Source organism: Ailuropoda melanoleuca, chromosome 1, assembly GCF_002007445.2.
Source record: "Ailuropoda melanoleuca isolate Jingjing chromosome 1, ASM200744v2, whole genome shotgun sequence".
Taxonomy (NCBI): Eukaryota; Metazoa; Chordata; class Mammalia; order Carnivora; family Ursidae; genus Ailuropoda; species Ailuropoda melanoleuca.
The window spans coordinates 107,720,894-107,746,666 of record NC_048218.1 but is presented as its reverse complement, the minus strand read 5'-3'; the positions used below and the strand labels follow the sequence as shown (position 1 = coordinate 107,746,666).

Sequence of the window (25,773 nt, the reverse complement as noted above, 5' to 3'; positions counted from 1 at the left end):
TAGAGATCTTAGGGATGTGGGCTTCTTCCTTAAAGATTTTATTTATTTATTTGAGAGAGAGAGACAGCCAGCGAGAGAGGGAACCCAAGCAGGGGAGTGGAAGAGGAAGAAGCAGGCTCCCGGTGAAGAAGCCCGATGAGGGACTCCTTTCCAGAACGTTGTGATTACACCCTAATCCGAAGACAGGCGCTTAATGACTGCGCCACTCAGGCACTCCAGGTTGTTGGCTTCTTGATTTTTCAGCCTGCCTTCTGGAGGAGGGGCCTGCTGGCCGGTACTCAGCAGGGTAGAGTCTCCATGTCCCCTGTGAGGGGGGATGGGGATGGGCACCCTGTGAGCCGGTATTTCCAGGCTTTTGTTCTCTGGCGGCTTTCCCTGGTGNTTTCCCTGGTGGTTTGCTGTGCCTTTTCTGAGAGTCAGAGCAGCAGTGGGTGAAATTCAGCCTCTGTCTCAGAACAGAGGGATCGCGGATCGTTCTCCACTGGTGTTCTGGGCACTTTAACTCTGTTTCTGTTGGTGCTGCTCAACCCTGCAGCATCCCAGGCTGTGCGCCCCACACCCGGCATCCCAGCCCTCACTTCCAGGGCCGGCGCGTCTCTGTCCTTTGTGTTTCCAACCCCGCCAGCCGCCAGCCGCCAGCCGCCCCGCGCGGGATCCTGGAGCTCCCCGTCTCAGTCTGGTGTCTCACGGGTGCTGACCGCAAGTCCGCCTGCTCCCCTGTGCAGGTGGCCCTCCATCCGCCAGCTGCCAACAGCCCTGCACACGCTCCCGGAGCTCCCGGTCTCAGCCTGAATCCAGTGAGCACACTGGAGCTCCGGAGCTCCGTGAGATGCTTGTTGGCGCACGCTCCCGGCCCATGGACTCAGTCTGCTGTTTCCAGAGTGCGGGTCCGCGGTCCGCCCACTCCCCGGTGCAGGTGGCCCGCCAGCCGCCAGCCGCCCCGCGTGCGCTCCCGGAGCTCCCTTCTCAGTCTGCTGTCTCAAGCGTGCGGGTCCGCGGTCTGTCCGCTCCCCCTTGCAGGTGGCTACCACTTCCCGGCGCCCTGTCACGGCGGCTCCCTCCCCCTTCTGTTCATCTTCCGATATCTGTGCGTGGTTTCACGGCTCCCCGCTTCGTACCTCGATACTCAGCGCTGGAGATGTTCATTTGTAGAGATCCAGATGTATTTTCCTGCGTCTCAGGCTGATTCTGTGGATGTTCCTGCTGGTTCTGGTACCTATCCAGCTCAACTCAGGGGACCGGCTGAAAAAGGGGTCCCCTACTCCTCTGCCATCTTAACTCCCCTCCCGCGTATGATCTTTTCAGTAATAACTGTTTTTGAAATAACCATTGCTTCTTTGTTTGTTAGAATAAATCAGTTATAGAAAAGTAAGTAAATATCTGCATCTGCATCTGTGCAGAGTGAGGCAGGATTCCTGCTTCCCAGGGGTTTAGATCTAAGTGGAAAGATTGTGTCTGTTGTGATATGCGTGAAGTGGTGCTGCTGAAGGGAAAAGCTTTGAGTTTACTTGATAACTTATGTTTGAGTTACATTTGACACACTGGAGTTTTCAGTCAGGTTTTACTTACATACATTATACAGATAAACATTATTGCCGTTTGGGGGCGCCTGGGTGGCTCAGTGTTAAGCGTCTGCTTTTGGCTCAGGGCGTGATCCCGGCATTCTGGGATCCAGCCCCACATCAGTCTCGTCTGCTGGAAGCCTGCTTCTTCCTCTCCCACTCTCCCTGCTTGTGTTCCCTCTCTCGCTGGCTGTCTCTCTCTGTCAAATAAATAAATAAAATCTTAAAAAAATATTATTGGCGTTTATACCTACTTGATGTTAATTTAGGGCTCTCACTATCTCAATGGTTACCATTGCTTATCTTTAATTCTAAATTGCTAGGTTTCAGAGATTGTGTGACTTGAAATATGTGGGGTTGATTATGAATGTGAGCAAAAATAGCTCCTTGGTAAGAGGGAGATAAGGTTAGAAACCAGCATTTTTGAGCTTTAGAATATATAGGCTTTCTATAATATATACCTCTGTGCATCCCCACTACATTTTGATTATTTGTGTTACTTTATAGGAGGAAAAAGAAGTTGAGAGGAGCTCATGCAGGTAGAAAGTGACAACTTCAGAATTTGAACCCACAAATACCTCATTTCAAAACTCATACTCTTTCTGCCAAACCAAGAGGCTCCCAGAAATGTTCTTTGATGACAGAAGCAGTAAGAAGCTGAAAGGAGACAGTGGTGGCAGTGATTAGATTAGAGAAGAGAGAGCAATCTACTTCATCAGGAGAGGCCATTCCCTAGTACTCTGTATGGCAGAGAGTAGTTCTGTGAAAACAGCCAACTCTTCCTGTCTGTGTCTGCTAAGTCCTGATATTTATCTGTCTGATTACTTGGAGAGGCACACCTTCACTGTAACTCTCTCTTCCTCCAGTGCTATTGCCCCTTGAGTTCACGTAACATGAGAGCTGATGTGGGTAAGCAAGTACCAGCTCCATAAAGGCTTTTCCTTTTTCAGCTACAAATTATTCTCCCTATCGCCAATCTGTAATAAAATTACACCCTTTATAGATTTGATACTGTATATGGATTGTTCTTTATTTTTCAAAAGATAGTAAGAAAAACATCCGTGTATTTACTTTAAAGATTATTCTAGTAAAATTAACAGTCATTGGCTGTTCTAAAGAAAACAATTTTATTCTTCTCAGTACTGAATTTTGTAAGTCAAAGTTGAGATACCAGGAAGAAAAATTAATTCTTTAACATATGAAAGGGAAGTGAAAATTAAAGTTTTTGAGAAAGTAACCTTGATAAATAAAATGCTTTGCTGCATCCATCATATGTTAAATTGGAAGGCTGAGTTTGGTGGAAGAGCATGTCCAACCTTGAAAAATTTCCTTAACCCTTCATTGTATCTTTTTTTTAAACTTAGGAAATGCGGATACTAATCGTAAATACTTTTCAGGATTGTTCTGTGAATTATAGATCACATATGCTAGAAGAGTACAAAATAATCTCTAAAGTGGTACTTTTGTTATTGTTCAAAATATACTTATCTGCTCAGAAACAAAATATCTAAGAAATGAAAAACAAGGCAATTTGCCAAAAATCTTTTAAAATTCAATTCATTAAATGAAAAATTTACCAAAACCTGCTTTAAGGGATACTCTACCTGATTATATTCAATTAGCATGAAACTACTTAAGAATTTTTATTAGCGAAGAATACTTAAATAAGACAAGCTTTATTGAATACATACATGGGCCAGGTACTCTGCTATGGACATTGAAAGTCCTAATTCACTTGAATCCTACAACAACCCACCAAGGGATTTATTATTACTGCTACTATTATTATTATTATTATTATTATTGAGATTTTAAAAATTGAAGTAGATAGTAATTTGTTTCTGGTCATATATAGTCAGTAAGTGATAGCCTAAGAGGCTGGTCTAGAAAAATGGGTGCAGATTTGGCTTTGACATTTCCTGGTTGCAATTTAAGAGCTGCATGCTTCCTCGTCATTAAAGTATAGGCATTAGACGTTCTTTAAGACCCTATAATACCTCAAACTCTTGGAAATAATTGTGGGAATAAAGGCTGTTTTATGTACTATTTATTGACCATGTGATTTTTAAGGTTCTTCTTTTGAGTAAACTGTCCAGCGACATGTCACAAAGATCCTAGAAAATTTGTCAGGAATACCAGGGAGAGCTTTCTTCAATGATATCAAATACAGGATTTGGGGGACAGGGATCGGGGGGGCATAGGACATAAATCTATTTGGAGTTGAAAACCAGGACATTTGAATAATTAGTAGTGTAGTCAGAAGACAATATTTAAAATTTTGGATTAAATAAAGTGAACCATAAAGAAGAAAAATGAGACAGCATTTCTATAAAACAAAAAGGAAGGAAAAGGTGGTTCAAGACCTGGATATTTTTCAGATAAGAATTTAGAAATAAGAAATACTTATGACAGACATTAAAAAAAAAACTGGTAAACTGACAGCTTTTGAGTGACACAGTGACAAATCTGAAATACAAAATCCTTGAGATGTGCAACACGGTTAGGGACTAAGATCTATGCAGTATTATTTGGAAATAATTGTTACAAACATTCTATATCTATCTATTTTGCTTATGATTTCCTTTTTTAACTTTCTCTTTCTATGCATTTGATGTTAAAGATGAACGTGTTCAATTTTGTTTTGCTTTTACAGGCTATGTGTTTTGAGAGTATAGGTATTATAAAATATGAAGAGGTAATTTCCATGCTATTGAGGCTGGACTAACCCAACCAGTTTCTGATGAGTATGTCACAGTGATGGATACAACATTTGTTCACGTTCCAGTTCGTTTGTACTTGCCAAAGAGAAAGTCAGAAACCCCAAGACAAGCTGTAATCTATCTTCACGGTGGTGCTTTTTGTTTCGGAAGTTTCAGTAAGTTCATCATATAAGGAAAAACTATAACTGGCTGTATATTTTTGATATGAGAACTATTTAATATGAATATGCATACTTACATGTATAATAGGTGTAAGTGTAGCTATAAATATTAGCTATCTAGTAGAGAGACATAGACATGTTTGGCAAAAAATATCATGGAGATCATTATTTCTGTTTGGTTTGGTTTTGCTAAGCATTTTCTTCTCAGCTTTTATATTGAATGAACTTATATCAAATGAAAGTAGGGTATGAATGAATCAATTATTATAACTTGTTTTCTTTGGGATCAGAATATATTCAGGAGCAGAAACATTGAAGGGATGCAGATGTTTTAAATGGTAAATCAGAGTCATACGTTGGTGGCTACAAGGTCAAGTTTGTAGTTACTGATAACAATAATGCTAACAGTGGTTAAATTTAGAATGGTTGCTAGTATTGATTCTTAAAGGAAAACACAAAATAGACCTATGTTCTAATAAACTCTTCCTATTCAGGGCACCTGGGTGGCTCAGTTGGTTAAGTGTCTGCCTTCAGCTCAGGTCATGATCTCAGGGTCATGAGATCAAGCTCTGAATTGGACTCTGTGCTCATCTTGGAGTCTGCTCGTCCCTCTCCCTCTCCCCGCTTATGCTTGCTCTCCCTGTCTCTCTCCTTGTCTCTCTCTCTCTCAAATAAATAAATAAATAAATAAATAAATAAATAAATAAAGCTTTAAAAACAAACCAAACAAAGAAAATAACAGATTTTCCATGTTTATTCTTCATAAATATTCTTGTCCCCCCAGAATTCTTTCCCTACCTTTGGGTTTTGACTTTACACACTCTCTTTTCCAATCTTTTCTCCAAAAATCCAAGTGCTGCTGACATCCAATCCTGAACCTGCTTCTCTGATACTATTCCTGAGTCCTGGATCCATATATACAGCTATCATTTAGACATTTACAACTGGACAAACCACAGACATCTCAAGCTCAATTTATTGTCTTGTGTCCAAATGGCCTCAGAAAACAAAAAACCCACCATCCGTCTAAACCAACATCTGAAAGCTCTCAGTAAATAGCAGTTATAGTCAATTATTTACAGTTCTTTAGTGCTCACATCAAATTACCGTATCCCGTTCATTCTACTTCTGAACATTTTGACTTCGTTAACACAATTTAGTACTTCATGATCTTTTAAAGATATTCCTTTCTGATGTCTCTGCCTGTGTCCTGTTCAACTTTATTTCATCTTCTACGCTTAGTGTACTGGGTCTTTCTAACACGCAAATTTGGTTACATGATTTCTTTGTTTAAACTCTTCAGTGACTTTCATCACATAATAAAATGAATCTAAATCCATTAGCATAGTGTCCAGATTTCCAGGTTCTTACATTTTTAACTTTTCTTGCTGATGCTCCCCTTCATAATTTGTTTCGATCATACTGCGCTGTATTTAGTTCCCAAACGCTCTGTGAATTCTTATTTCTATCTCTGGCTATGCTTTTCTAGAATGTCCTTCCCATCTTAAGAAAACTCTGGCTCACCTTTAATGTTCAGGTAAATTATCATTTTGTGGGTGAGGTTGTGTGTGTGTGTGTGTGTGTGTGTGTGTGTGTGTGTGTGCATGTATAGTCTTCCCTGGCTTTAAAAGACTTTACCATCGTGCTTTGTGGTCCATTTCAGCTTGTGTTTACCTGATGGCAACAATCCTTGTTTTGTTTTATAATTGTGTTGGATGTTTGGTTTAGCATCTCTCTAAGAAGTGGAATCACCTCTTAGCATCTACCAAAGCATTTTCCATGCAATGAATGTTCAACAAATAAATGCTTTTTGAGAAAAAAAAATGAATGACTAAAAGGAAATTCTGTTGTTGTTCTCTAGAGGGATTATTAATCAAAATGTTTTCCCAGGACTTTTATGTATTTTTCACCTCCTTAATCTTTTCAGTAAATTAGATTTCACCTATAATTTATGTCATGCATTAGGGTGTTTGGAATACAATGCTTCCTTTATAAAGTACGTTATAAGATATTATAAGATATGTAAGATAAATTAAATACCTGTTTGGCCTCATTTGTCTCTAAAGAGATTTATTAATGCCATTAAGGTTTTTATAAGGTCTGTGAAATATCCAAGCATCCATATACATACTACCTGGGACTTCAGTCATCACTAGAGAAATGCTCACAGTTGAGAAAATATCACCTTTTTGAAAAATACTTAGACGTGCTCCTGATTATCAGATTGATTTCCCCTTCATTGACAAATGCAATGATTGCGATCAGTAATTCCTAAAAATGTGTGAATTATTATTCAGGACACACATTCCAATTTCTTGCTCAGCTGAATTTCAGTTGTGTCTTCTTTCTGTGTCTTGGCTTTATATTTGCACTTTATTTGTTCATAGATCTGTCAGGACTTAAATAAATAAACTATAGAAGACTTAGATACCTTCTATTTGTTGACAAATCAGGACATAGACTCTATAACTATTCTATGGTATTTTTAAATTTCAATTTCCTTTCTTTGTTTCCTAGGCTTCCTACTTTGTTTTCTCCTTTAAACTTGCTGAAGTTTCTTTGAGAACTAAGAAATATAAGAAGATATTTCTTTAGTAGACTTTTTTACATAGAACCATGGTGGTTGTTTTTCGACATCTCTCCTAATATTTTCTTGTTTCTATCTGGGTTCTACAAGTGATATAAATTCAATAATTGGACTTAGAAAAGAGAAAAACATGAGCCAACAGATCATATCAGCCAAGATCATGAGTCAGGACAGCTGGATTTAAAGAATGGGAAACAAAAAAACTTAAACTGACTTTTGTTGTAAGACAAGTGAAAAGTATTGGGAAATAAAAATGAAGACAGGTTTGAAGCATATCATTGAGGGGCTTTCAGTGTGAGGGTCAGAGGGTTCTTATGTCTTGTACATTTGGTATTTATCTACCCATTGCCTTGTCTTGCAAATTATCAGCTCAATCTTTGAAAACATTATTTTTCTATCTGACTTACTTTTCTGTTTTCATGGTAGTCACACACCCAGTATTTCATTCGTTTTTTTTTTTTTTAATTTGAAGTTTTATTAATGTGCAGGAGACATTTTGGAAAAGTTTGGAATTTGATCACGGCTCTAGAATTCTCTGAATCTCTAGGATCCTGTGGTAAATAAAGTAGTAACAGATGTCACAGAGATTGCCAAAGTTTTGTGGCCAGGGCACTGGTAAATTGGATTTGGAGGTACCTGGGATGAGATATGTGTGTGTACTGGGGGGGGGGGACAATGGCTTCTGTGCCGTGTGTGCCAAAATGGATATGTACATCTAAGTCCACATACTGACTTGCCAGAGGCTCTCTCAAAATTTAGTTGCTTTTCCTTAGACTCTGTCTTAAATACCAAGGTTATTGCATCCTTTTATAATGGGCCATATTCAAAGAATTTGGAAGTTCAAAGAACCATATCATCGAGTGCTGTAGTTTTAGAGAGTTAGTACATCAGTACTTTCTCCCCGGAATCCTGAACCAGTTGAAGATTATACACAGCATTCACATAAATGACAGTCAACACATAACCATTATTTCTAAAGAAGGCTTTGGGGAATGTGTATTTCAGTATTGTTATGACACTCTTGAGTTAGATTAATTCACCTGTAGTGGCTGGCCCTGATGACCAGTCACACACTTCCTCGCTATGAAACTTGCTGCCTGAAGGAACAAGCAGAGTAAAATGCACATGACACAAGGTTCTTGGGAGTGAGGATCCTCGTGTACAGGCAGCAGATGAAAAGAGAAAAATCAGAATAGGCTGAGCCTAGTTTCTCTTCTTCAGAACCACCAATCTGCAAAGTCATTTTTTCATCCCTGGAGACAGTGACTAAGGAAACACTCCTGCAGAGTGTATCATGTGGATTCCAGTCCTTCTGCATAGAAATGGAGTGGAAAATATAGGTTCCTTTATAACATTCACAAATCACATTTCTTTCCAAGTTCATAGCTATAAGCATTTCTGTTGCTGTTTAATTACCGAGAATACTCTGACATTTATTTCTTCATTTCAGAGAATACAGCTTTTGACTCCCTGAATAGATGGACTGCAAAGAAACTCGATGCTGTTGTTGTAGGAGTGGAGTAAGAGAATGATTTTCTTTGGTTACTATGATTTTGCCTTCACCAAGTACAGGTTTGATTTCCAAATCAAGTCAACTATGCCTCATATATAATTTTGTAAAAATCACTCTATTTTATTTGTCATCATTGCAACATAGACCATTCCTCAAAAGAGTGCACGATCTCACATTCTGTGATTCTGTGAGTCTCTGAGTGACATCCTTGAGTGAGCAATTTTGGAAACACTTGTTCTAGACACGTAAAACTCAGGTCCCAACTTGTGCCCCAGATAACATAGCTAGATAGGAAGAAATAAATTATTACACATTTGGGATGGTAGGTGGTGTTTGGGTCGGGGATAAAATGTTTTATTTTGTAATAATTCTTGGAGTAATGTAGGAGATAAAGGCTGGTATCAGCTAAGAATTTTTTTTTAAGATTTTTAAAAAATTTATTTATTTATTTGACAGAGAGAGACACAGCCAGTGAGAGAGGGAACACAAGCAGTGGGAGTGGGAGAGGAAGAAGCAGGCTCTCAGCGGAGGAGCCTGATACAGGGCTCAATCCCAGGACTCTGGGATCACACCCTGAGCCAAAGGCAGATTCTTAATGACTGAGCCACCCAGGTACCCAGAGATCAGCTAAGAATTTTAAGCCACTCTCAGAAAAGAGAGCTTACATTCTGGATTTTGCCAGAAAATATCAGAATGTCTCAGGACAGTTCAGTATTTTCTTAGATTGGTACAGTCTGTATTTCTGAAGCTGATATCCCCAAGAGGATTTTTTATTTTTACCCCTATTCCCTAGTCCATAGTAACAAAAACATACTTAGAGACTTCTAATCCAATAGTTCTTAGAGGCCATAATGACATAGGGTTTTGTTTTGTTTTTTTCTTTTGTAGCTAGGAAGCTGTGAAAGTTTAGAGAGACAACTAAAGTGACAATTTGATCATCTAAAGAGTGATTGCCGATGTTGTCATTATGGTTACTTGGAGTACCTACAACTTCCTATTTTCAAGGATACTTCTAACTTATGAGGACATTATTTTTTACCTCCATAGCTTTTTTTTTTTTAAGATTTTATTTATTTGAGAGAGAGAGAGCGAGAAACAGAGAGAGCAGGAGCAGGAGGAAGGACAGAGACAGACTCTGCACTGAGCAGGGAGCCCGAAGCTGGGCTGAAGACCTTGAAACCATGACCCAAGCCAAAGTCAGACACTTAACCAACTGAGCCACCCAGGTGCCCCTTACCTTCATAGCTTTCGAAGTAATCTAAACCTTCTCATTTTATATCTGTTTTAATATAGTGATATGTTTGTATCTGGCTTATATATCCTATCAAATCCTTACGATTGTGTTGTTCTTTGCCCCCAAAAGTCTAAATCTACTGCATTTAAAGTAATAGACACCAACATCTTTGGGGTGAGTTTAACCTATACTTTGTTTAGGACTTCCTAAATATAGTTTATGATAAAATTTTAAGTATTATCTCACCAACATTTAATGTTAAGTACCGATATTTACAAACTACAAATTTTATTCTAAAGAGCGAAAAGATCTTAGATCTGCTGCCGTCAAAACTCAATGGTGCTTTTCATATATATATGTTTATGTTTGGATCATCAGTTACATTGAGAAATGATATAAGCTATAGAGTATATCCAATCCAAAATGTGCTTGGACTAAAAATTATGCTTACAACCTTAGGGAGTTCATAATATCCCCTACTCCTCACACACAATGTTATCCATGGACCTTAGATACAAGGTTGAAAACCTTTATATGAATTTTCATGTTTTTTCAAATCATGAGGAGTTAGTGGAAAAACTCAAGTTTGATTTTTGGAAAATTAAATAATAGAGATTGGTGTTAAATTGCATCTATTTGGTATTTAAAAGCTACATGGAAAGTTACAACTACAAACAGTACTTTAAAAATATTATTTAAATGAATTGTTCTTTTTTTAAAGTTATAGACTAGCTCCTCAACACTGTTTTCCAGTTGCACATGAAGATTCCTTCACTGCAATCAAGTTTTTTCTTCAAGATGAAATTCTGGCAAAATATGGATTAGATCCCACCCGAATCTGTATTCTGGGGGTAATTTGGCAGCAGCAATGACTCAACGGGTATGTTTTATTTGTCTTTATTCTGAGAGGTTGAGGTCAAAACTCATTTTTTTTTTCTGTACAGATAACCAGTTCTTCTGGCATCATTTGTTGAAAAGATATCCTTTCTCACTGGATTACAGTGATGCTTGAGTCTAAGTTCCTAATAATATGACTACTTCTGAATCCTCTCTTCTGTTCTATTGATACCACATTGACTTCATCTTTGGTCCTTCTTCAAAATTGTTCCTACTACTCTAGACCTTTTCCATCAAAATATTGGGATATCTTGTTAATTTCTAAATTGACAAGTAGTAATTTACTTTTTCAGTGTAGATACCTTACAAATCTTTCTTCAATTTATTCCCGAGTTATTTTGGAAAATTTTCATGTAAAACAATATTTTTCAAATGTTTCTTTGACAATATATAGGCATATATTTGATTTTTACCTTGGCCTTATCCTTAAAAGTTTCACTTAGAGATTCTAGTAGTTTTTTAACATTTTCTAGGATTTTCTACAACAATCATGACTAGAGATAGTTTTAATTCTTTCTTTCCAATCTTTATACTTTTCTTTCTTAATTAGTACACTGTCTAGGGCTTTCAGGATCATATTGAATACAATTGTCTTGCTCTGAATCTTAGGGGAAAATTGCTCAATATTTTACTAATAAATATGATGTTAACTGAAGGTTTTTCATAGTTGGCTTTTGTTCGTTGAGGAAGTCCTTTCTATTCCTATTTTGCAGATAGTGTTTCCATAAATAGGTATTAAATTTGATAATTTTTAAAAAGAATTAACTAATTAATTAATTTAAAAGGGCGAAATCTCTAGCAAGTGAGCAAAGGCAGGAGGGCCTGGGGAAGGGCAGAGCGGGATGGAGAGAAACAAGCGGACTCCATGCTGAGGGTGAGCCACCCTGAGATCAGCACCTGAGCTGAAACCAAGAGTTGGCTGCTAAACTGACTGAGCCACTGGGTGCCCCAAATTTGCTAAATGTTTTTAATGCATATATTGAGATGGCCATGTGATTTTTCTCCCTTCTTCTTTTAACATGGTAAATTATGTGAATTGACTTTCAGGTGTAAAATTATGCTTGCGTTCCAGACATGAGCCTCACTTGGTCATGATGACTTGAATTTTTATGTATTACTAGTTTTCCTTTATTAAAATTAAAGATTTGAGGGATTGATTTCTATTTTTTTAAAGTTCTTTGCCAGGTTTTGATATAACAGTTATACTGGCCTCATTCAATCATTTGGGAAGCATTCCAACTTCTCTATTTTTTTTCAGAATACCTAATCATAAATTTTTATTTGTTCTTTAAAGAAGAAGAATGATGAGGAAAATAGAAAGCTCATAGCTGAAATCAGAAATCACAAAATGAATTCATCATCTGTTCAAATGACAGTCAGTTGCTAAAAGTCAAACTTTAGAGGGCTGGTGAGGAGGGAGTAAGTCAGGTTTTTTCCAGTATGTAACTGTAGGGAAATCAGACAGGCTAGTCACACAAGTCAATTAGTCAACTGTGTTTCCTGAGACCAAGTCTTCAAGGCTTGGCTGCTTCTTCATTCATGGCACCAAAGCTTGATGTTAGGTATGCAAAGAGACACTCATAAGGATTGTGGGTTTGTCCTCACTCAAAATCAGGGAGCTGATTCAGGACACTGGGAGGGGCTCTTGTGGGCTGAGAGGGAACTTGCAGAGGTGCTCCAATGAGTCATTGCTGGTGGGAAAAAGAGGTAAGGAGCCAGCTGGAATGGAATGGGGAGAGCTTCCAAGTGGGGCCAGGGTCTAGGAGCAGAATGACAGGAGCACACCTTTGGCTGGTTGTGGGCAATGTGGGCCACATGAGGGGAGCACTCAATGTCCGCCTCCTTTGGGTCGTGAGGCTTGGAGGGAGTGAACTGCAGGACTGCTGTTTCCAGGAGTCATTCACAGGAAGCGGAGCTGGGGGTGAAGGTCATGCCAGTGTTTGTGTCACTAATGCTTGCAAAGGCTTAAGAGTTTGGTACTTTTGAAACATCTCACCTCAGTGATAAGCCTGCTCAGCAGATTTCTCCATCAGAGTGTTTTGGTCCTCTAAAGAATATAACTGTGCTAAGAGCTTCGAAGTCACAAAATTTTTAACATTATTGGTTATAAGGTGCAATATCGTTTTTGGAATTTGGTGGGGTCTTTTTGTTTTTGATTTTGGCTTAAACAACAGCGATTTATTTTCTCGCAGTTCTGGAAGGTATATGTCCAAGATCAAATCATCAGCATGTTTGGTTTCTTAGTAGCTTCTCTCCTGGGCTTGTAGATTGCCGCTTTGTCACTGTATCCTCACATGATCATCCCTAGATCTGTCTTTTCTGTGTCCAATTCTCCTTTTATAAAGACACCAGATATATTGATTTAGACCCACCTACAGGATTTTTTTAACCTTAATTTCTCTTTAGAGGAAATATGTCCAAACCATCACATTCTGAGATACTAGGGTTTAGGATTTATATGTATTAATTTGGGAGTGAAATAATTCTGTCCATAATGGTCCCATTATCTTCTCCATGTGTGTATATGTAATACATATACATTACATGTGGGTTTCATATATCTGGAAACTCAACATTTTCTAAATATCATGAAGTGAATAGTTTTCTCCACACTCTAACCATGGGTATATGCATTCTTTTTCTGTATAAGGACTGAGACCAACACAGGGGAAGTGAATAGCCATGGACTTGTAGGAAGGGACTGATCTGTATTATATTTGGGACTCAAGTCTTCTGTTTTTATTCTGTTGTGCAACAGGCTCCCCTTTATACTGTTACTTTTTAAATTATTATTATTACATTTTGGAATTTGATGTCAACACATGTATGAATGGTACACATGTAGGAATCTACTAGGCTATGAATGGTCTTCAGTTGACTGTCCAGCTTTGGGTCCATGGAAAACTTTCCTGCTTGACTATTCTCTTTATTTGCAGTTAAAGATTCATCAGGAGAAACTTCAGTTCTTAGTAGAGGTCTTCCAGCTGCCTACATCTTCTTGTGAATCACATGCCAGCTCAAGAAAGCAACGATGTTTGTATGCATTCTTTTGTTCTTTATTAAAGAATACAGAGATGTGTTTGCTAGACATAAAGCTCTTGTCCATATCCCAAACTTTCAGGTTGTCCAAAGGCAGTATATACTTCTTTTCCTTTTCCTTGTCATCTTTGTACAAGGACAAACTTTCAGTGACAAGGACAAACTAGTATCCTTTAGAGCATCCTTGCATAATGCCAGTGAGGCTGATGGCTAGCTGATCCTTGCAAACCACCTAATTTCCAGTTGTGTTTTTCTTGTGAACTTGATTGCTCCTCTGCTAAGCATTTGCAAAGTTAATGAAACCTTCCTGCTTGGTGTTGATGTAGGAGCCTTGGTTGTCAATCAACAGCAGTACCTGGTGCTTTGTCTTGCCTTCTTGCTGTCAAACATGGTTAGCAACAGCCCTTTTCATTTCTTTGCAGGGTCTGGGCAAGTTGGCTATTTTGGGGGGTATACTTCTTGACAGCGTTTATTAATTTTTATGTTACCATATCTACCCTCTTCAAGGAAGGCCCTCTCAGCTTTGCATCTCATTGTCTGACTATTTATTGGATTGCTAAGTCTGGAATAAACAACCCTGTCCTGACACAGTGCATGGTTTTGATTGTATAGGTAACCCCTGCAAAGAGGCAGAATTAATTAATTCAGAAGTTTAAGAGTAAGAGATCTTTATGTTAGCCAAAGAACAACGTGTAAAGAATTTCTACTTATCCCTCTGTCTCTGTCTCTCTTTCCCTGGTTTCCTTCTCTCCTTTAAGAGATCTCCAACTTGAAATTAGTTTTGATTCACAAGCTTATTTTTAAGTCTAATACATTTTCTTAAAGAGATAATGGGCAAATGGCCACCAGATATGTTCTTCTTTTGAACCCTGTATTATCTCCAAAACCAACTGACATATCCACCAACCAACCATTTTTTTTTAAAGATTTTATTTATTTATTTGACAGAGAGAGAGAGAGACAGCCAGTGAGAGAGGGAACAGAAGCAGGGGGAGTGGGAAAGTAAGAAATAGGCTCCCAGCAGAGCAGAGAGCCCGATGCGGGGCTCGATCCCAGGACCCGGGATCACGCCCTGAGCCAAAGGCAAATGCTTAATGACTGAGCCACCCAGGCGCCCCCACCAACCAACCATAAAACAAAGTACTCTATATATGTTTATATGTCTTCTCCCCCTTTTTTTAATGGTTAAAAACAGTATTTTAATTTCCATTTTTTATTACTGGTGAAACTAATTTTTATTGATCATTTCTCTTCCTTTTTCTTTTTTTCTAGTTTGGATGGTCATCATTGAAATCTTTATTTAGTTGCCTCTGTATGTATGTATGTATGTATGTATTTAATTTGAACACAGTTGACATACAATGTTACATTAGTTTCAGATGTACAACTTAATAATTAAACTTCTCTATACTTTGTGCTATACTCACCACAAGTGTAGCTAGCATCTGTCCCCAGAAAACACTATTGCAATATCATTGACTGTATTCCCTATGCTGTGCCTTCTATTACTGTGGCTTACTCATTCTATAATTAGAAGCCTGTATTTCCCACTCAAAATCACCCCACCACCTCTGCTGGATTACTTCTCTCCCACCTCCTGCCTCCTCAGGAGGCTTTAACTAAAATTTATTCCCTTCCTTTCCAGTATTTTCAAAATCCCAAACTTTATTTGCTCTTTTACTGCAGCATATAACCATATCTAGGCCTTCTCATCTCCAAATCAAAACAAAAAGAAAGACAAAGCTAATAAAACTTTTTTAAAAATTTTTATTATGTTATGTTAGTCACCATACAGTACATCCTTAGTTTTTGATGTAATGTTCCATGATTCATTGTTTGCTTATAACACCCAGTACCATGCAATATGTGCCCTCCTTAATACCCATCACCGGCCTAGGCCTATCCCAATCCCCCACCCCCCTCCCCCTCTGAAGCCCTCGGTTTCTTTGCCAGAGTCCATAGTCTCTCGTGGTTCATTCCCCCTTCTGTTTACTCCCCTTCATTCTTCCCTTCCTTCTACCGATCTTCCTGCTATTTCTTATGTTCCATAAATGAGTGAAACCATATGATAATTGTCTTTCTCTGCTTGACTTGTTTCATTTAGCATTATCTTCTCCAGTCCCGTCCATGTTGCTGCAAATGTTGGGTAATCGTTCTTTCTGATGGCTGAGTAATATTCCATGATATATATGGACCACATCTTCTTTATCCATTCATCTGTTGAAGGGCATCTCGGCTCCTTCCACAATTTAGCTATTGTGGACAATGCTGCTATGAACATTGGGGTGCATATGGCCCTTCTCTTCACTACATCCATATCTTTGGGGTAAATACCCAGTAGTGCAATTGCTGGATCATAGGGTAGCTCTATTTTAACTTTTTGAGGAACCTCCACACTGTCCTTTCTTAATCCTTAATCCAACCCTCTGTTCTATCACTAGTCTTTCTTTTTGTACCCGGTTGAATTAAAAGCAAATTATGCTCCTTTTCTACATACTCATAATACATACTTTTCTCAGTTCATCACCTTTGTGTTCTCCCCTGGCCATTTCTTCAACTTGCTGTGGCTAAATTTGTCAGGGATCTCATTATCTGCCTATTTAAGGGCATTTTTGTTGTTATTGTTGTTTTTATATAACTTCCTTTCATCACTTAGAACTCTTTCCAACTTTTGCCTTGGAGTACTCCTTTTTCCCCATGAGGTCTGTAATAGCACTCTCTCTGTTCTCTTCTTACTTCTCTTTCATCCAGTTTTGTCCAAGAGACAAACTCTTGGTCTATCCACTCCCTTACATCTGGTATTCTTTAGGGCTCGACATTTGGTCCTTCTGCCTTTTTATCCTACTCTCTGCCTGGCATCGTGGCTTCAGCTCTGATTGATCTGCTGAAGGTTCTTAAAGTTATGTTTCCCACTAAGGCCACTGTCATGAGCTCAAAACCCAGTTTTCCCCACCTGGATATTCCATAAGCTCTAGAAACTCCCATGGCAAACCTCCTCTATATTACCCGAAGCAGTTTTACACAGTTCCAGTACAGTGATTATCCTGTAATTTGTTGCATGTGCATATTCCCAACTAGACTCTTAAGTATTTTGGAATCTGGGAACAATAATTTAAAAAAAAAATCTTCATGTATCCAAACCTTGACATCATACCTGTCCTCTTCCTGCCTTCTTTCTCTACCCTTCAGAATACTCCAGGATCTGACTTTTGCTTTCTCTTTAGCCTGTTTTCCAGCTTAGCAGCTTTCTTTAACCTGTCCCATCGTGCAACAGAGCACAGTGTTACAGATTATCTTTACCATGTTTTTGTGGGAAAAATTTAGAAATTAAATAAAGATACTGCTTCTGCACGCTGCTGAAATGAGCAGTAACTGATTATTCGCCTTTGGAATCAAGTTGATTTTTCTGTTTGCCTGAGAAGAGCATGAATGGATTCATTTTTGTCCCCTCCCTATTTATGCAGTCGCTGTTTGTTTCTCCTTTTGAATCCTGCTGCCTCTCCCCCCAAAAAAGTTCATAGATAGTACATCAGAGGAAAGTATGGTGGAGAGTGATGTTAGAAATGTTGGCAGAGGCAAATCATACAAGGGCCTTTTGAATTTATTCTTTTTTTACTTGACTCCAGGGGCATTGTGAAGTCACAGAAAAATGTTAATCACATTTGTATTTTAAAAAATACTGTTATTTGACTTATTTCACTTAGCATAATACTCCCTCATTCCATCCGTATCATTGCAAATGGCAAGATTTCATTCTTTTTTATGGTTGAGTATTCCATTGTAGATATGATTTCACTCATTTGTGGAATTTAAGAAACAAAAAAAACCATCATAAGGAAAAAAAAGAGAGGGGCAAACCAAGAAACAGACTCTTAACTATAAAGTGCAAACTGATGATTGCCGGGGGGGGGGGGGGGGGGGTAAAANGGGGGGGATGGGTTAAATTGGTGATGGGGGTTAAGGTGTGCACTTGCTCTGAGGAGCACCAGGTGTTGAATGGAAGTGTTGAATCAAAAAGTGTTGGTCAAAAAGCGTCTACTCAGAAGAAATAAGAGAAATGAAAATAGAGAATTAGGTAACAGGCCAGATTGAGCAAGTGACTGAAATGGTGAAAAGAAGCAACTTATGACAATGGTCTTCTATGGTATAGTAATACTAAAATAGGGTTAGGGAGAGGGTATGTTTTTTAGGAGCCTTCTGTGGTCTGAGCCATGGGTTTGCACAAGAGTTTTTCAGATGTTTGTCCAGTTAAGACACCACTGGTGCATCCTCGAACAAAAATGGAGCTGAGCCAATATTTCCTATGGTTTGCCCAGTGGAAAATCAACAAACATTTTCCATTCTTCTTCTTCTCCTTCTTCTTCAAGATTTTATCTATTTATTTGAGAGAGAGAGCGTGCGTGGACGCGGACGAGTGTGCATAAGTGGGAGGAGGGGCAGAGGGAGAAGGACAAGCAGACTCCCTGCTGAGCAGGGAGCCCAACATGGAACTCAGTCACAGGACCCAGGGATCATGACCTGAGCTGTTAAGCAACTGAGTCACCTAGGCGCCCCCAACAAACATTTTCTGAAGCATTTCAGGGATACGATGTTGGATTTCTATTACATTTGTCTCCACGACAATAAGAAGTATAGCTATCATTAACTGAGTGCTTACCGAATGCCCAGAACCATACTCTAAATGCTTTATCTCACCCCCACAAAACTGAGATACCATATCTACTAATTTACATCAATTTTAGAGATCAGGAAATGGAGGTCTTACAAAGTTAAGTATCTTGTCCAAGGTCATAGAGTTAATATGTTATTAAATTCAGGATTCAAACTTAGATATGAAAAGCTTAACCGTTGAGCAATACTGATTTCAGGCTCTTCTTCCCCAGTTGACTGGGTTTGTACCTGGATATGATGTCACATGAGTCCAGCACTTTTGAATCATATACTCTGTTTCACTGTCCTACTTTTAGGACATAAAGTGGGAAGTGCAATTTTCAAGGCAGGAATAAGGAGCAGGAAAGAACAGGATAAATCCTTAAGGAGGAGAGCAAGTTGATCATCTTGGGCTCTTTGAAGGGCCCTGTCTTATTCCATTTGGGCTGCTATAACATAATAGCTGGTACTGGGTGGTTTATAAGCAACAGAAATTTATTTCTCCCTGTTCTGGAGGTTGGAAGTCTCACGTCAGGGTGTCAGTATGGTCTGGTGAGGGACCTCTTCCAGGTTGCAAGCTTCTCATTGTACCTCATGTGGGGGGAAGAGGAAGCTAGCTCTCTGGGCCCTGTTTCATAAGGGTATTTATCCCACTCAGGAAGGTGGACCTAGTCACCTCCCAAACACCCCACTGACTAATACCATCATCTTGGTCATTAGATTTTCAACATACGAATTTGGAGGAATATAAATGTTCAGACCATAGCAGGCTCCACGTGGGATTTCTCTAGCTTCCAGTGTAGTTGGAACGTGCCGCCTAGGATGGGGTCGAAAGGCCTCTCATATTGGAATTCTTTCATGATGGTTCGGAGTTCACGCAAATACACACTGGCTATCTGTATAATGGTGAAATTGAGTGTGGTGTGGTTGGGGATGGTCAATGAAAAGGAAGATTAGTGGGAGGAACAATCCCAGTTGCTATGAAGCTGGGATTCCTGGGTTTAAAAGAGTAGATCTGCTAAGTTTGGTGAATAAGACTTGGCACTAGTGATGCAGGAATTCTACATGTAAGTTCATATTTTGCATACATCTATCCTTCTGTGGACGTCAGGCAATGGATAAGTACATGTGGATGTGCAGAACTTGGAGTAACATACATCCAAACCAGGGGGCTAGATGGTAGGGAGCTTTGGGAACCAGGGACTGGTTTGAGAGAGGCAGTGGGTAACGAGGGACTCAATGTGGGAACTGTAGTGTAGGCCCTTGGCAGGAAGAACTTAATCTTTCTCTAGGAAGCACCATGCCCTAATAGATGGTCATGGGACATCTGGGGAATGGGAGAGGATCTGGTAATGCTTCAGACTGTCTGGAGCAGGCTTTATGTCAGGTACAAGTATCCATGACAGACAACTACTTTGAATGGGCTTCAAAGCAGTTGAGTCAGTAGCCTGATACAGTTCTCTCTGTGCAGGACATAAAGTCATGAAGCATCTTTTCTCTGAATTTGCTATCAGCCACCCCTCAGTCACCATTCCCAACTCATACGGTTGGTTATAAACAAAGAAATTAATGTAGGAGTGAAAATAGTTCTGACTCACATGTCACTCCAAGCTTTTTAGCATGACACAGAAACCTTTTATGAACTGATTCCAAATTTTGTTCCCAAATATGTAGATTTAGGAGACCAAACTTTTACCATAGTGTGAGTAAACTACTCTCATGATAACAATAATATCAGTGGCGTGACCTATAACTTGAAAAACCAGTTAGAGATTCAGATTGCTTGGTTTGATTTAAAAAAGGCAGAGGGAATAGTTAAATAGGAGAATTCTATTTTAGATTTCATGAATTTAGGATTAATGCTACTTAACTATAAAAGGGAAGTTCAAATGCATCACATCCACTGCGTTCTCATTGAAATAATGTTAATTATTGAAAAGGATTACGAATAAGGATGTGCTTTGTTGAACATATTCCATGGCCTTTTATTGGGTTACTCAAATGTCTTAATTATACTGAAAAATAAGAAAAACTTAAACAGACAATTCAAAAACAGTTTCCAGTATTAAATCTCAAGGATACTATAACAAGCAAGATATATTCTCTCAACTTTTTTTTTTTGACTTTGTATTTTCATTCTTGTTCTTTTCAGAGTAATAATGTCCTGAGATAAATATTTTACATATCTTTTTGCAGTCAAGTACATATGAGTTGCCCACAAAATGAGAAATACATATCCATTCATGTGATATTCACGTTTACATTATAGGACGGTCCACTCAGGGCTTTCAGTAGGAATGTTTATGGATCAATATTAATGCTTATTTGCACCTTTGCACTCTGATTAGCTAGTTGTCTTTGAGTCCATGTGGGTCTAGAAAGAAAGAACAAAGCTATAGATAATTCAGTAATTCGGTGTTATTGTTGGAACCTATTTGTTACACGTCCCTCACTGCTTCTTACATCCTATGATTTTTGGCTCTAAGGATAGTGTCCTCTTAAGAGCATTATAAACTGAGCAGCAATATTGATTTATTCATTTCTCTGCTTTTTTTACGCTAGACTGAGCATTTCATTATCTTAGACTTACTAAGAGATACAATGATAACTTAGATATTATCAATGCTTGTGGAATTCAAAATCCAGTAGAAAGATCCATTATGCACATTTTTATAATATAAGGGGGAAATGATCATTGCCCTGAAAGTGGTAGAGAGCTTTGGAAGTTTAGAGGAGCTTAGAGAAAGACAAGTGAGCTTTGAACATGTACTCACATGCAAAATCACACATACGTGGTTATAAACATGTATGTAGACTGTGTAGAAAACATCTGAGAAGGTTCATATCAGACTGATAACATAGTTGTTAAGACTAGGGCAAAATCGCCAAACTTGGAGTATCTGATGAGCGGGTGTTCTTCCAATATTGTGAAGGGGTTAACTTTGAAATGAGCTTCAAAGCATTACAGAGAAATAGGAAGAGGCATTTAATGACCAAGCAAAAAATGATGTAATGGGGACCTAGAGTTGGTAAGTAGTGACGCATTTGTGGGAAAGCAATTTATTTCACCTGACATTGCAGAAAGGGCAGTTAGGGCCAGATAAGGGTGTTGGTGGGTTCCTTTGCCCTATCCTTGTATATGTGGTGCTGTTTGTTTCTTTATCTAGGTTTGGGATTTGGTCAGTGGGATGTTAATGGTGGACTTTTGCTCAGTAAATCATCTACCTGAGGGCACCTGGGAGAGATTTGGGAGTTTCTGTCAGGAAACATTGTTTTGGCTCATTTTCATTCTAAACTTGTGACGCCTCTGGCACCTTGGGAGAGCATCAGGGAGGTGTAGGATACCATTTCCCTTGCTGAGGTACCTCTTGGATTTCAGTTTATTCCCTCCTTTGGGTTCAGCCAACCACCGTGGTGAAAGATTGACTTATAGGCCCATCCACCAGTTCTGAGCTTTTTTTTTTTTTTTAAGATTTTATTTATTTATTTATTTCACAGAAATAGAGACAGCCAGCGAGAGAAGGAACACAAGCAGGGGGAGTGGGAGAGGAAGAAGCAGGCTCCCAGTGGTGGAGCCTGATGTGGGGCTCGATCCCATAACACCAGGATCACGCCCTGAGCCAAAGGCAGATGCTCAACTGCTGTGCCACCCAGGCGCCCCTGTTCTGAGCTTTTCACCTGGGGCAGCAGCAGGTGTTCTTCATCTGTCCAGATGTCATTGTCTCCAATGCTGTGCTCTAGCTAAGACACTTGCTCCTTGGGGATTATTTCCAGGTTCTCTCCTACTGTCCACAGGGTCATAGGTGAATCTCAGGACACCTTTCACCTCTGGAAAGAGAAAAGGGCTCCTTGTCAAATATTTCATTTTTCTCCTTCATGTCAAACTGTAAATATCAACAAGCCTTTTTTTTTTTAATAATTTCATCCCTTTGTTTTCCAAATATCGCCATTCTTTCAGAAGGTAAGTTACCTATCAATTGGCTTTCTTTTTCCTTTTTCTTTTTGTGTGTGTACTTTTACACTTAAATATGTTTCTTAAAATTTATAGTATGATGTTCGAAACCTGCTTAATAGCCAAGTATTATTTTAAACTTTAAAATATTTTCATTTGAATATTAATTTTTAATTTTGATTTTAAACTGTAAGCTAAAATATTATTTTAATAATTACATTTATTTCTTCCATTCACTATGATTGTTTTCAGTCAAGAATTTTTACAAATTTATGTATACTGTCAATTTCCCCCAGGAATGTACTATTTAGGTTATTTGCATTGTTGATTTTTGACGAAAGCATCATTACATGTATGTATCTCCCTCTCTCCCTGTGTCTCTCTTTTTTCCCCTTTGCCCACTGTACTGAACTCATTTTATGCACCAAGCCAATTAATGGTAAACCATCAGCTTGCTGAGGCAAACCTAGCAGGGTTTGTGCTTAGTGGTTATGAAGCCAGGTTATTGATCCTTCTGTCACTACCTCAGACTGCGGAGCTCACTGTGGCCGTTGCTCCCAGTCTCTCAAATTGCTCTTGGGTACAGCCCAATAGTGCCTCACCTCCTGCCATATGTCTGTTGCTTTTTTTTTTAAGTATAGATATATAATTGACCTATAAATCATGTTAGTTTCCGATGTACAGTATAATAATTTGATATATGTAAATATTGCCAATTGACAGCACAATAAATGTAGTTAACACCTACCACCACACATGACCACAAACCTTTTTTCTTGTGATGAGAACTTTTAAGATTCACTATCTTAGCAACATTCAAATATATGGTGAACTATAGTCACCGTCCTGTACATTACATCCCCACGACTTATTTATTTTATAATTGGGAGTTTGTATCTCACTTTCTCCTGTCTCACACATACAACTAACATTTTAAAAACTTTACTGTTGAAATGACCTTAACATTTTTTCATGCCATTAAAAGACATTATAAATATTGTGAAAATAATTATGATATCATATCAACCTATATAGATTTGTTTACCACAAGATTGCTTAAATTATTAAAATTAAATTTCTTCCTCTTGGTGTTTCGGAGGTCTTTGCTTATAGGACATCATTATGTTTGTTTCAGGTGCAGAATGATCCTGAATTTAAACATAAAATCAAGACACAGGCTTTACTTTACCCTTCCTTACAGATGATTGATTGTCATTTGCCATCTCACCAAGAAAACGAGCATGGTATAGTTCTAACAAAAGACTTAGCCATAAAATTCGTGAGTTTATATTTCACCAACGATGAAATACTTTACCAGGCAATGAGAAGAAATGAACATATGCCTCTAGAATCGAGGCATTTGTTTAAGTTGGTTAACTGGAGTACTCTCTAATCTGAGAAGTTTAGGAAGGATTATGTTTATACTGAACCAATTCTTGGAAGATACAATTATTCGTGGCCAGTACTTACGGATATCAGAGCTTTACCCTTATTAGCCAATGATTCCTGGTTACAGAATTTCCCACCAACGTATGTGCTTACCTGTCAATATGACCTTGTGAGGGATGATGGAGTTATGTATGTTTCAAGACTTCAAAATGTTGGAGTTCAAGGTACTCATGACCACATTGAGAATGGAATCCATGGAGCTTTATCATACACTGAATTCCCACTGTATTTACGTCTAGGTTTCAGGATAAGAGATATGTATATTAGTTGGCTGGATAAGAATTTATAAATATAGTCTGGGTCCCCCCAATAGGGACCAACACCTGTTAAAGTTGAGAAATAAGAATGGTTACTGGCAAATTAGAGAAGATAGTTTCCAGGCAGGCACAGAAATTGCAATAGTGAGTGGGAAAAGGAAAAATAAATTTAAAAAAATTACAAGGTAATTGTATTAGTTTCCCATGGCTGTTGTAACATATTACTACATATCTAGTGGCTTAAGACAACAGAAATGTTTTCTCTCAGGCATTCTGGGTGGTCACAAAATCAAGGTGTTGGCAAGAACCACACTCCCTCTGGAGGCTCTAGATGGAGCTCTTTGCCTCTTCCATCTGATGGCTGCCAGTATTCCTTGGTGTAGCCAGATTATTTTGTCTTGAAAGTTAGCATCTTTAAATCTCTCTCTGCTCCATTATCACATGACCTTCTCCTCAGCCTCCCTTTTAGAAAGATACATGTGTTTGCATTTAGGGTCCACCAAAGTAATCCAAGATAATATCCCCACCTCAAGATCCTTCATTTAATTAATGTTTACAAATACCTGCCTTTTTTCCATGTAAAGTAACATTCACAGAAATTAGGGTTTAGATGTCTTTTGAAAGGCCATTTTTTTTCCCACATTTTCGGTCAAATCTTATATTTTTAAAAGGCAACAGATCAACATTATAATTCATTCTAATCTAAATATGTACTCAACAATGTAGCCTAGCTCAGTATGGAGTGAGCAAGGTTTTCAAAAAACTGTCAAATGCATCATTTAAAAATACCCAAATAATAAATCACTTCTACAAGCCTTTTGTTGAGTGAAATCATAAACTAAAACTAAAGTTTTATTGCTGTGAAACAAATATCTGCAGTACAGTAGTATGAATCTTGGATATTAAGTATAACTAGTTGAATCAAGTTAAGAGATTAAAACTGTAGCAAGAAATTTGTGTGTATGTCTGTGTGTGTGGTAGGGATAGTGAAAATTTACAAGCTAGTTCACCCAAGCGCAACTGAAATATCTAACTTCTTCAATCAAACCTACATTTTTCAGCAGGCAATTAAAAATGACAATTTTAACAGTCCACAAACTCATATGTATTTTTCATACTTTTTTTAATGTAGAAAGAAATTAAGTATGTGCAAAAAGCTGTTTTTCTTAGCTCATTTTCAGCACCTAGAGGATAGAAAAACATCTATGACTATCACAAATGAGAACAAAATGAATGTCATTGGAGTCAGTTATATTTCTCCTTTGAGGTTTATAAAATCTATATGGAAAGTTGATCCCATAATAAATTATATTGTTATAGTTCTGATTTAATTTCCTTTAAAATATTTTTTAAGTTGGAAAAAAATTTTTTTATGTTACTTAATCTGATTCCAGTTCCTTTTCATCATTTGGTATACTGGCCACCAGTTCTAACCGGGGGGGGGGGGGAGGGGAAGGGGACCCTCTTAGAAAACTTCATTATGATAGCACATTCAGCAAAAATAACTGATATGCAAGGAAGTGATAAAAGGAGCAGATCTCCAGAAAGCACATTTTGTCAATTGTCCACTGTCTGGATATTCTTCATAGGGATTCTAGTTGAAAGCCTCTTTCAATCTCGTGAGCATGCGTGTGTAGTCTCACTAGCATGCAGCTTCATATCCTTGGACAGAAAGGCTGGCTCACAGCTAGAGAAAAGGTCAAAGAGTTTGATTCCTGAAAAGCCTTACATTCTACAGAGTAGGAAAGCACT

General features: G+C 38.4%; 1 protein-coding gene and 1 pseudogene across 1 annotated transcript in view; one reads left to right on the top strand and one right to left on the bottom strand.

Moving 5' to 3' along the window:
- AADACL2 (arylacetamide deacetylase like 2) overlaps nt 1-24,053 on the top strand; it is a 24,449-nt gene extending 396 nt beyond the window's left edge. The window contains 6 exon segments of the mRNA XM_002916349.3: nt 4,216-4,282; nt 4,285-4,437; nt 8,481-8,550; nt 10,499-10,617; nt 10,620-10,657; nt 23,451-24,053. Coding sequence (XP_002916395.1) covers nt 4,216-4,282; nt 4,285-4,437; nt 8,481-8,550; nt 10,499-10,617; nt 10,620-10,657; nt 23,451-24,053 — 1,050 coding nt within the window.
- LOC105236315 lies at nt 12,189-22,927 on the bottom strand (annotated as a pseudogene).
- Nucleotides 24,054-25,773: the final 1,720 nt, after the last annotated feature.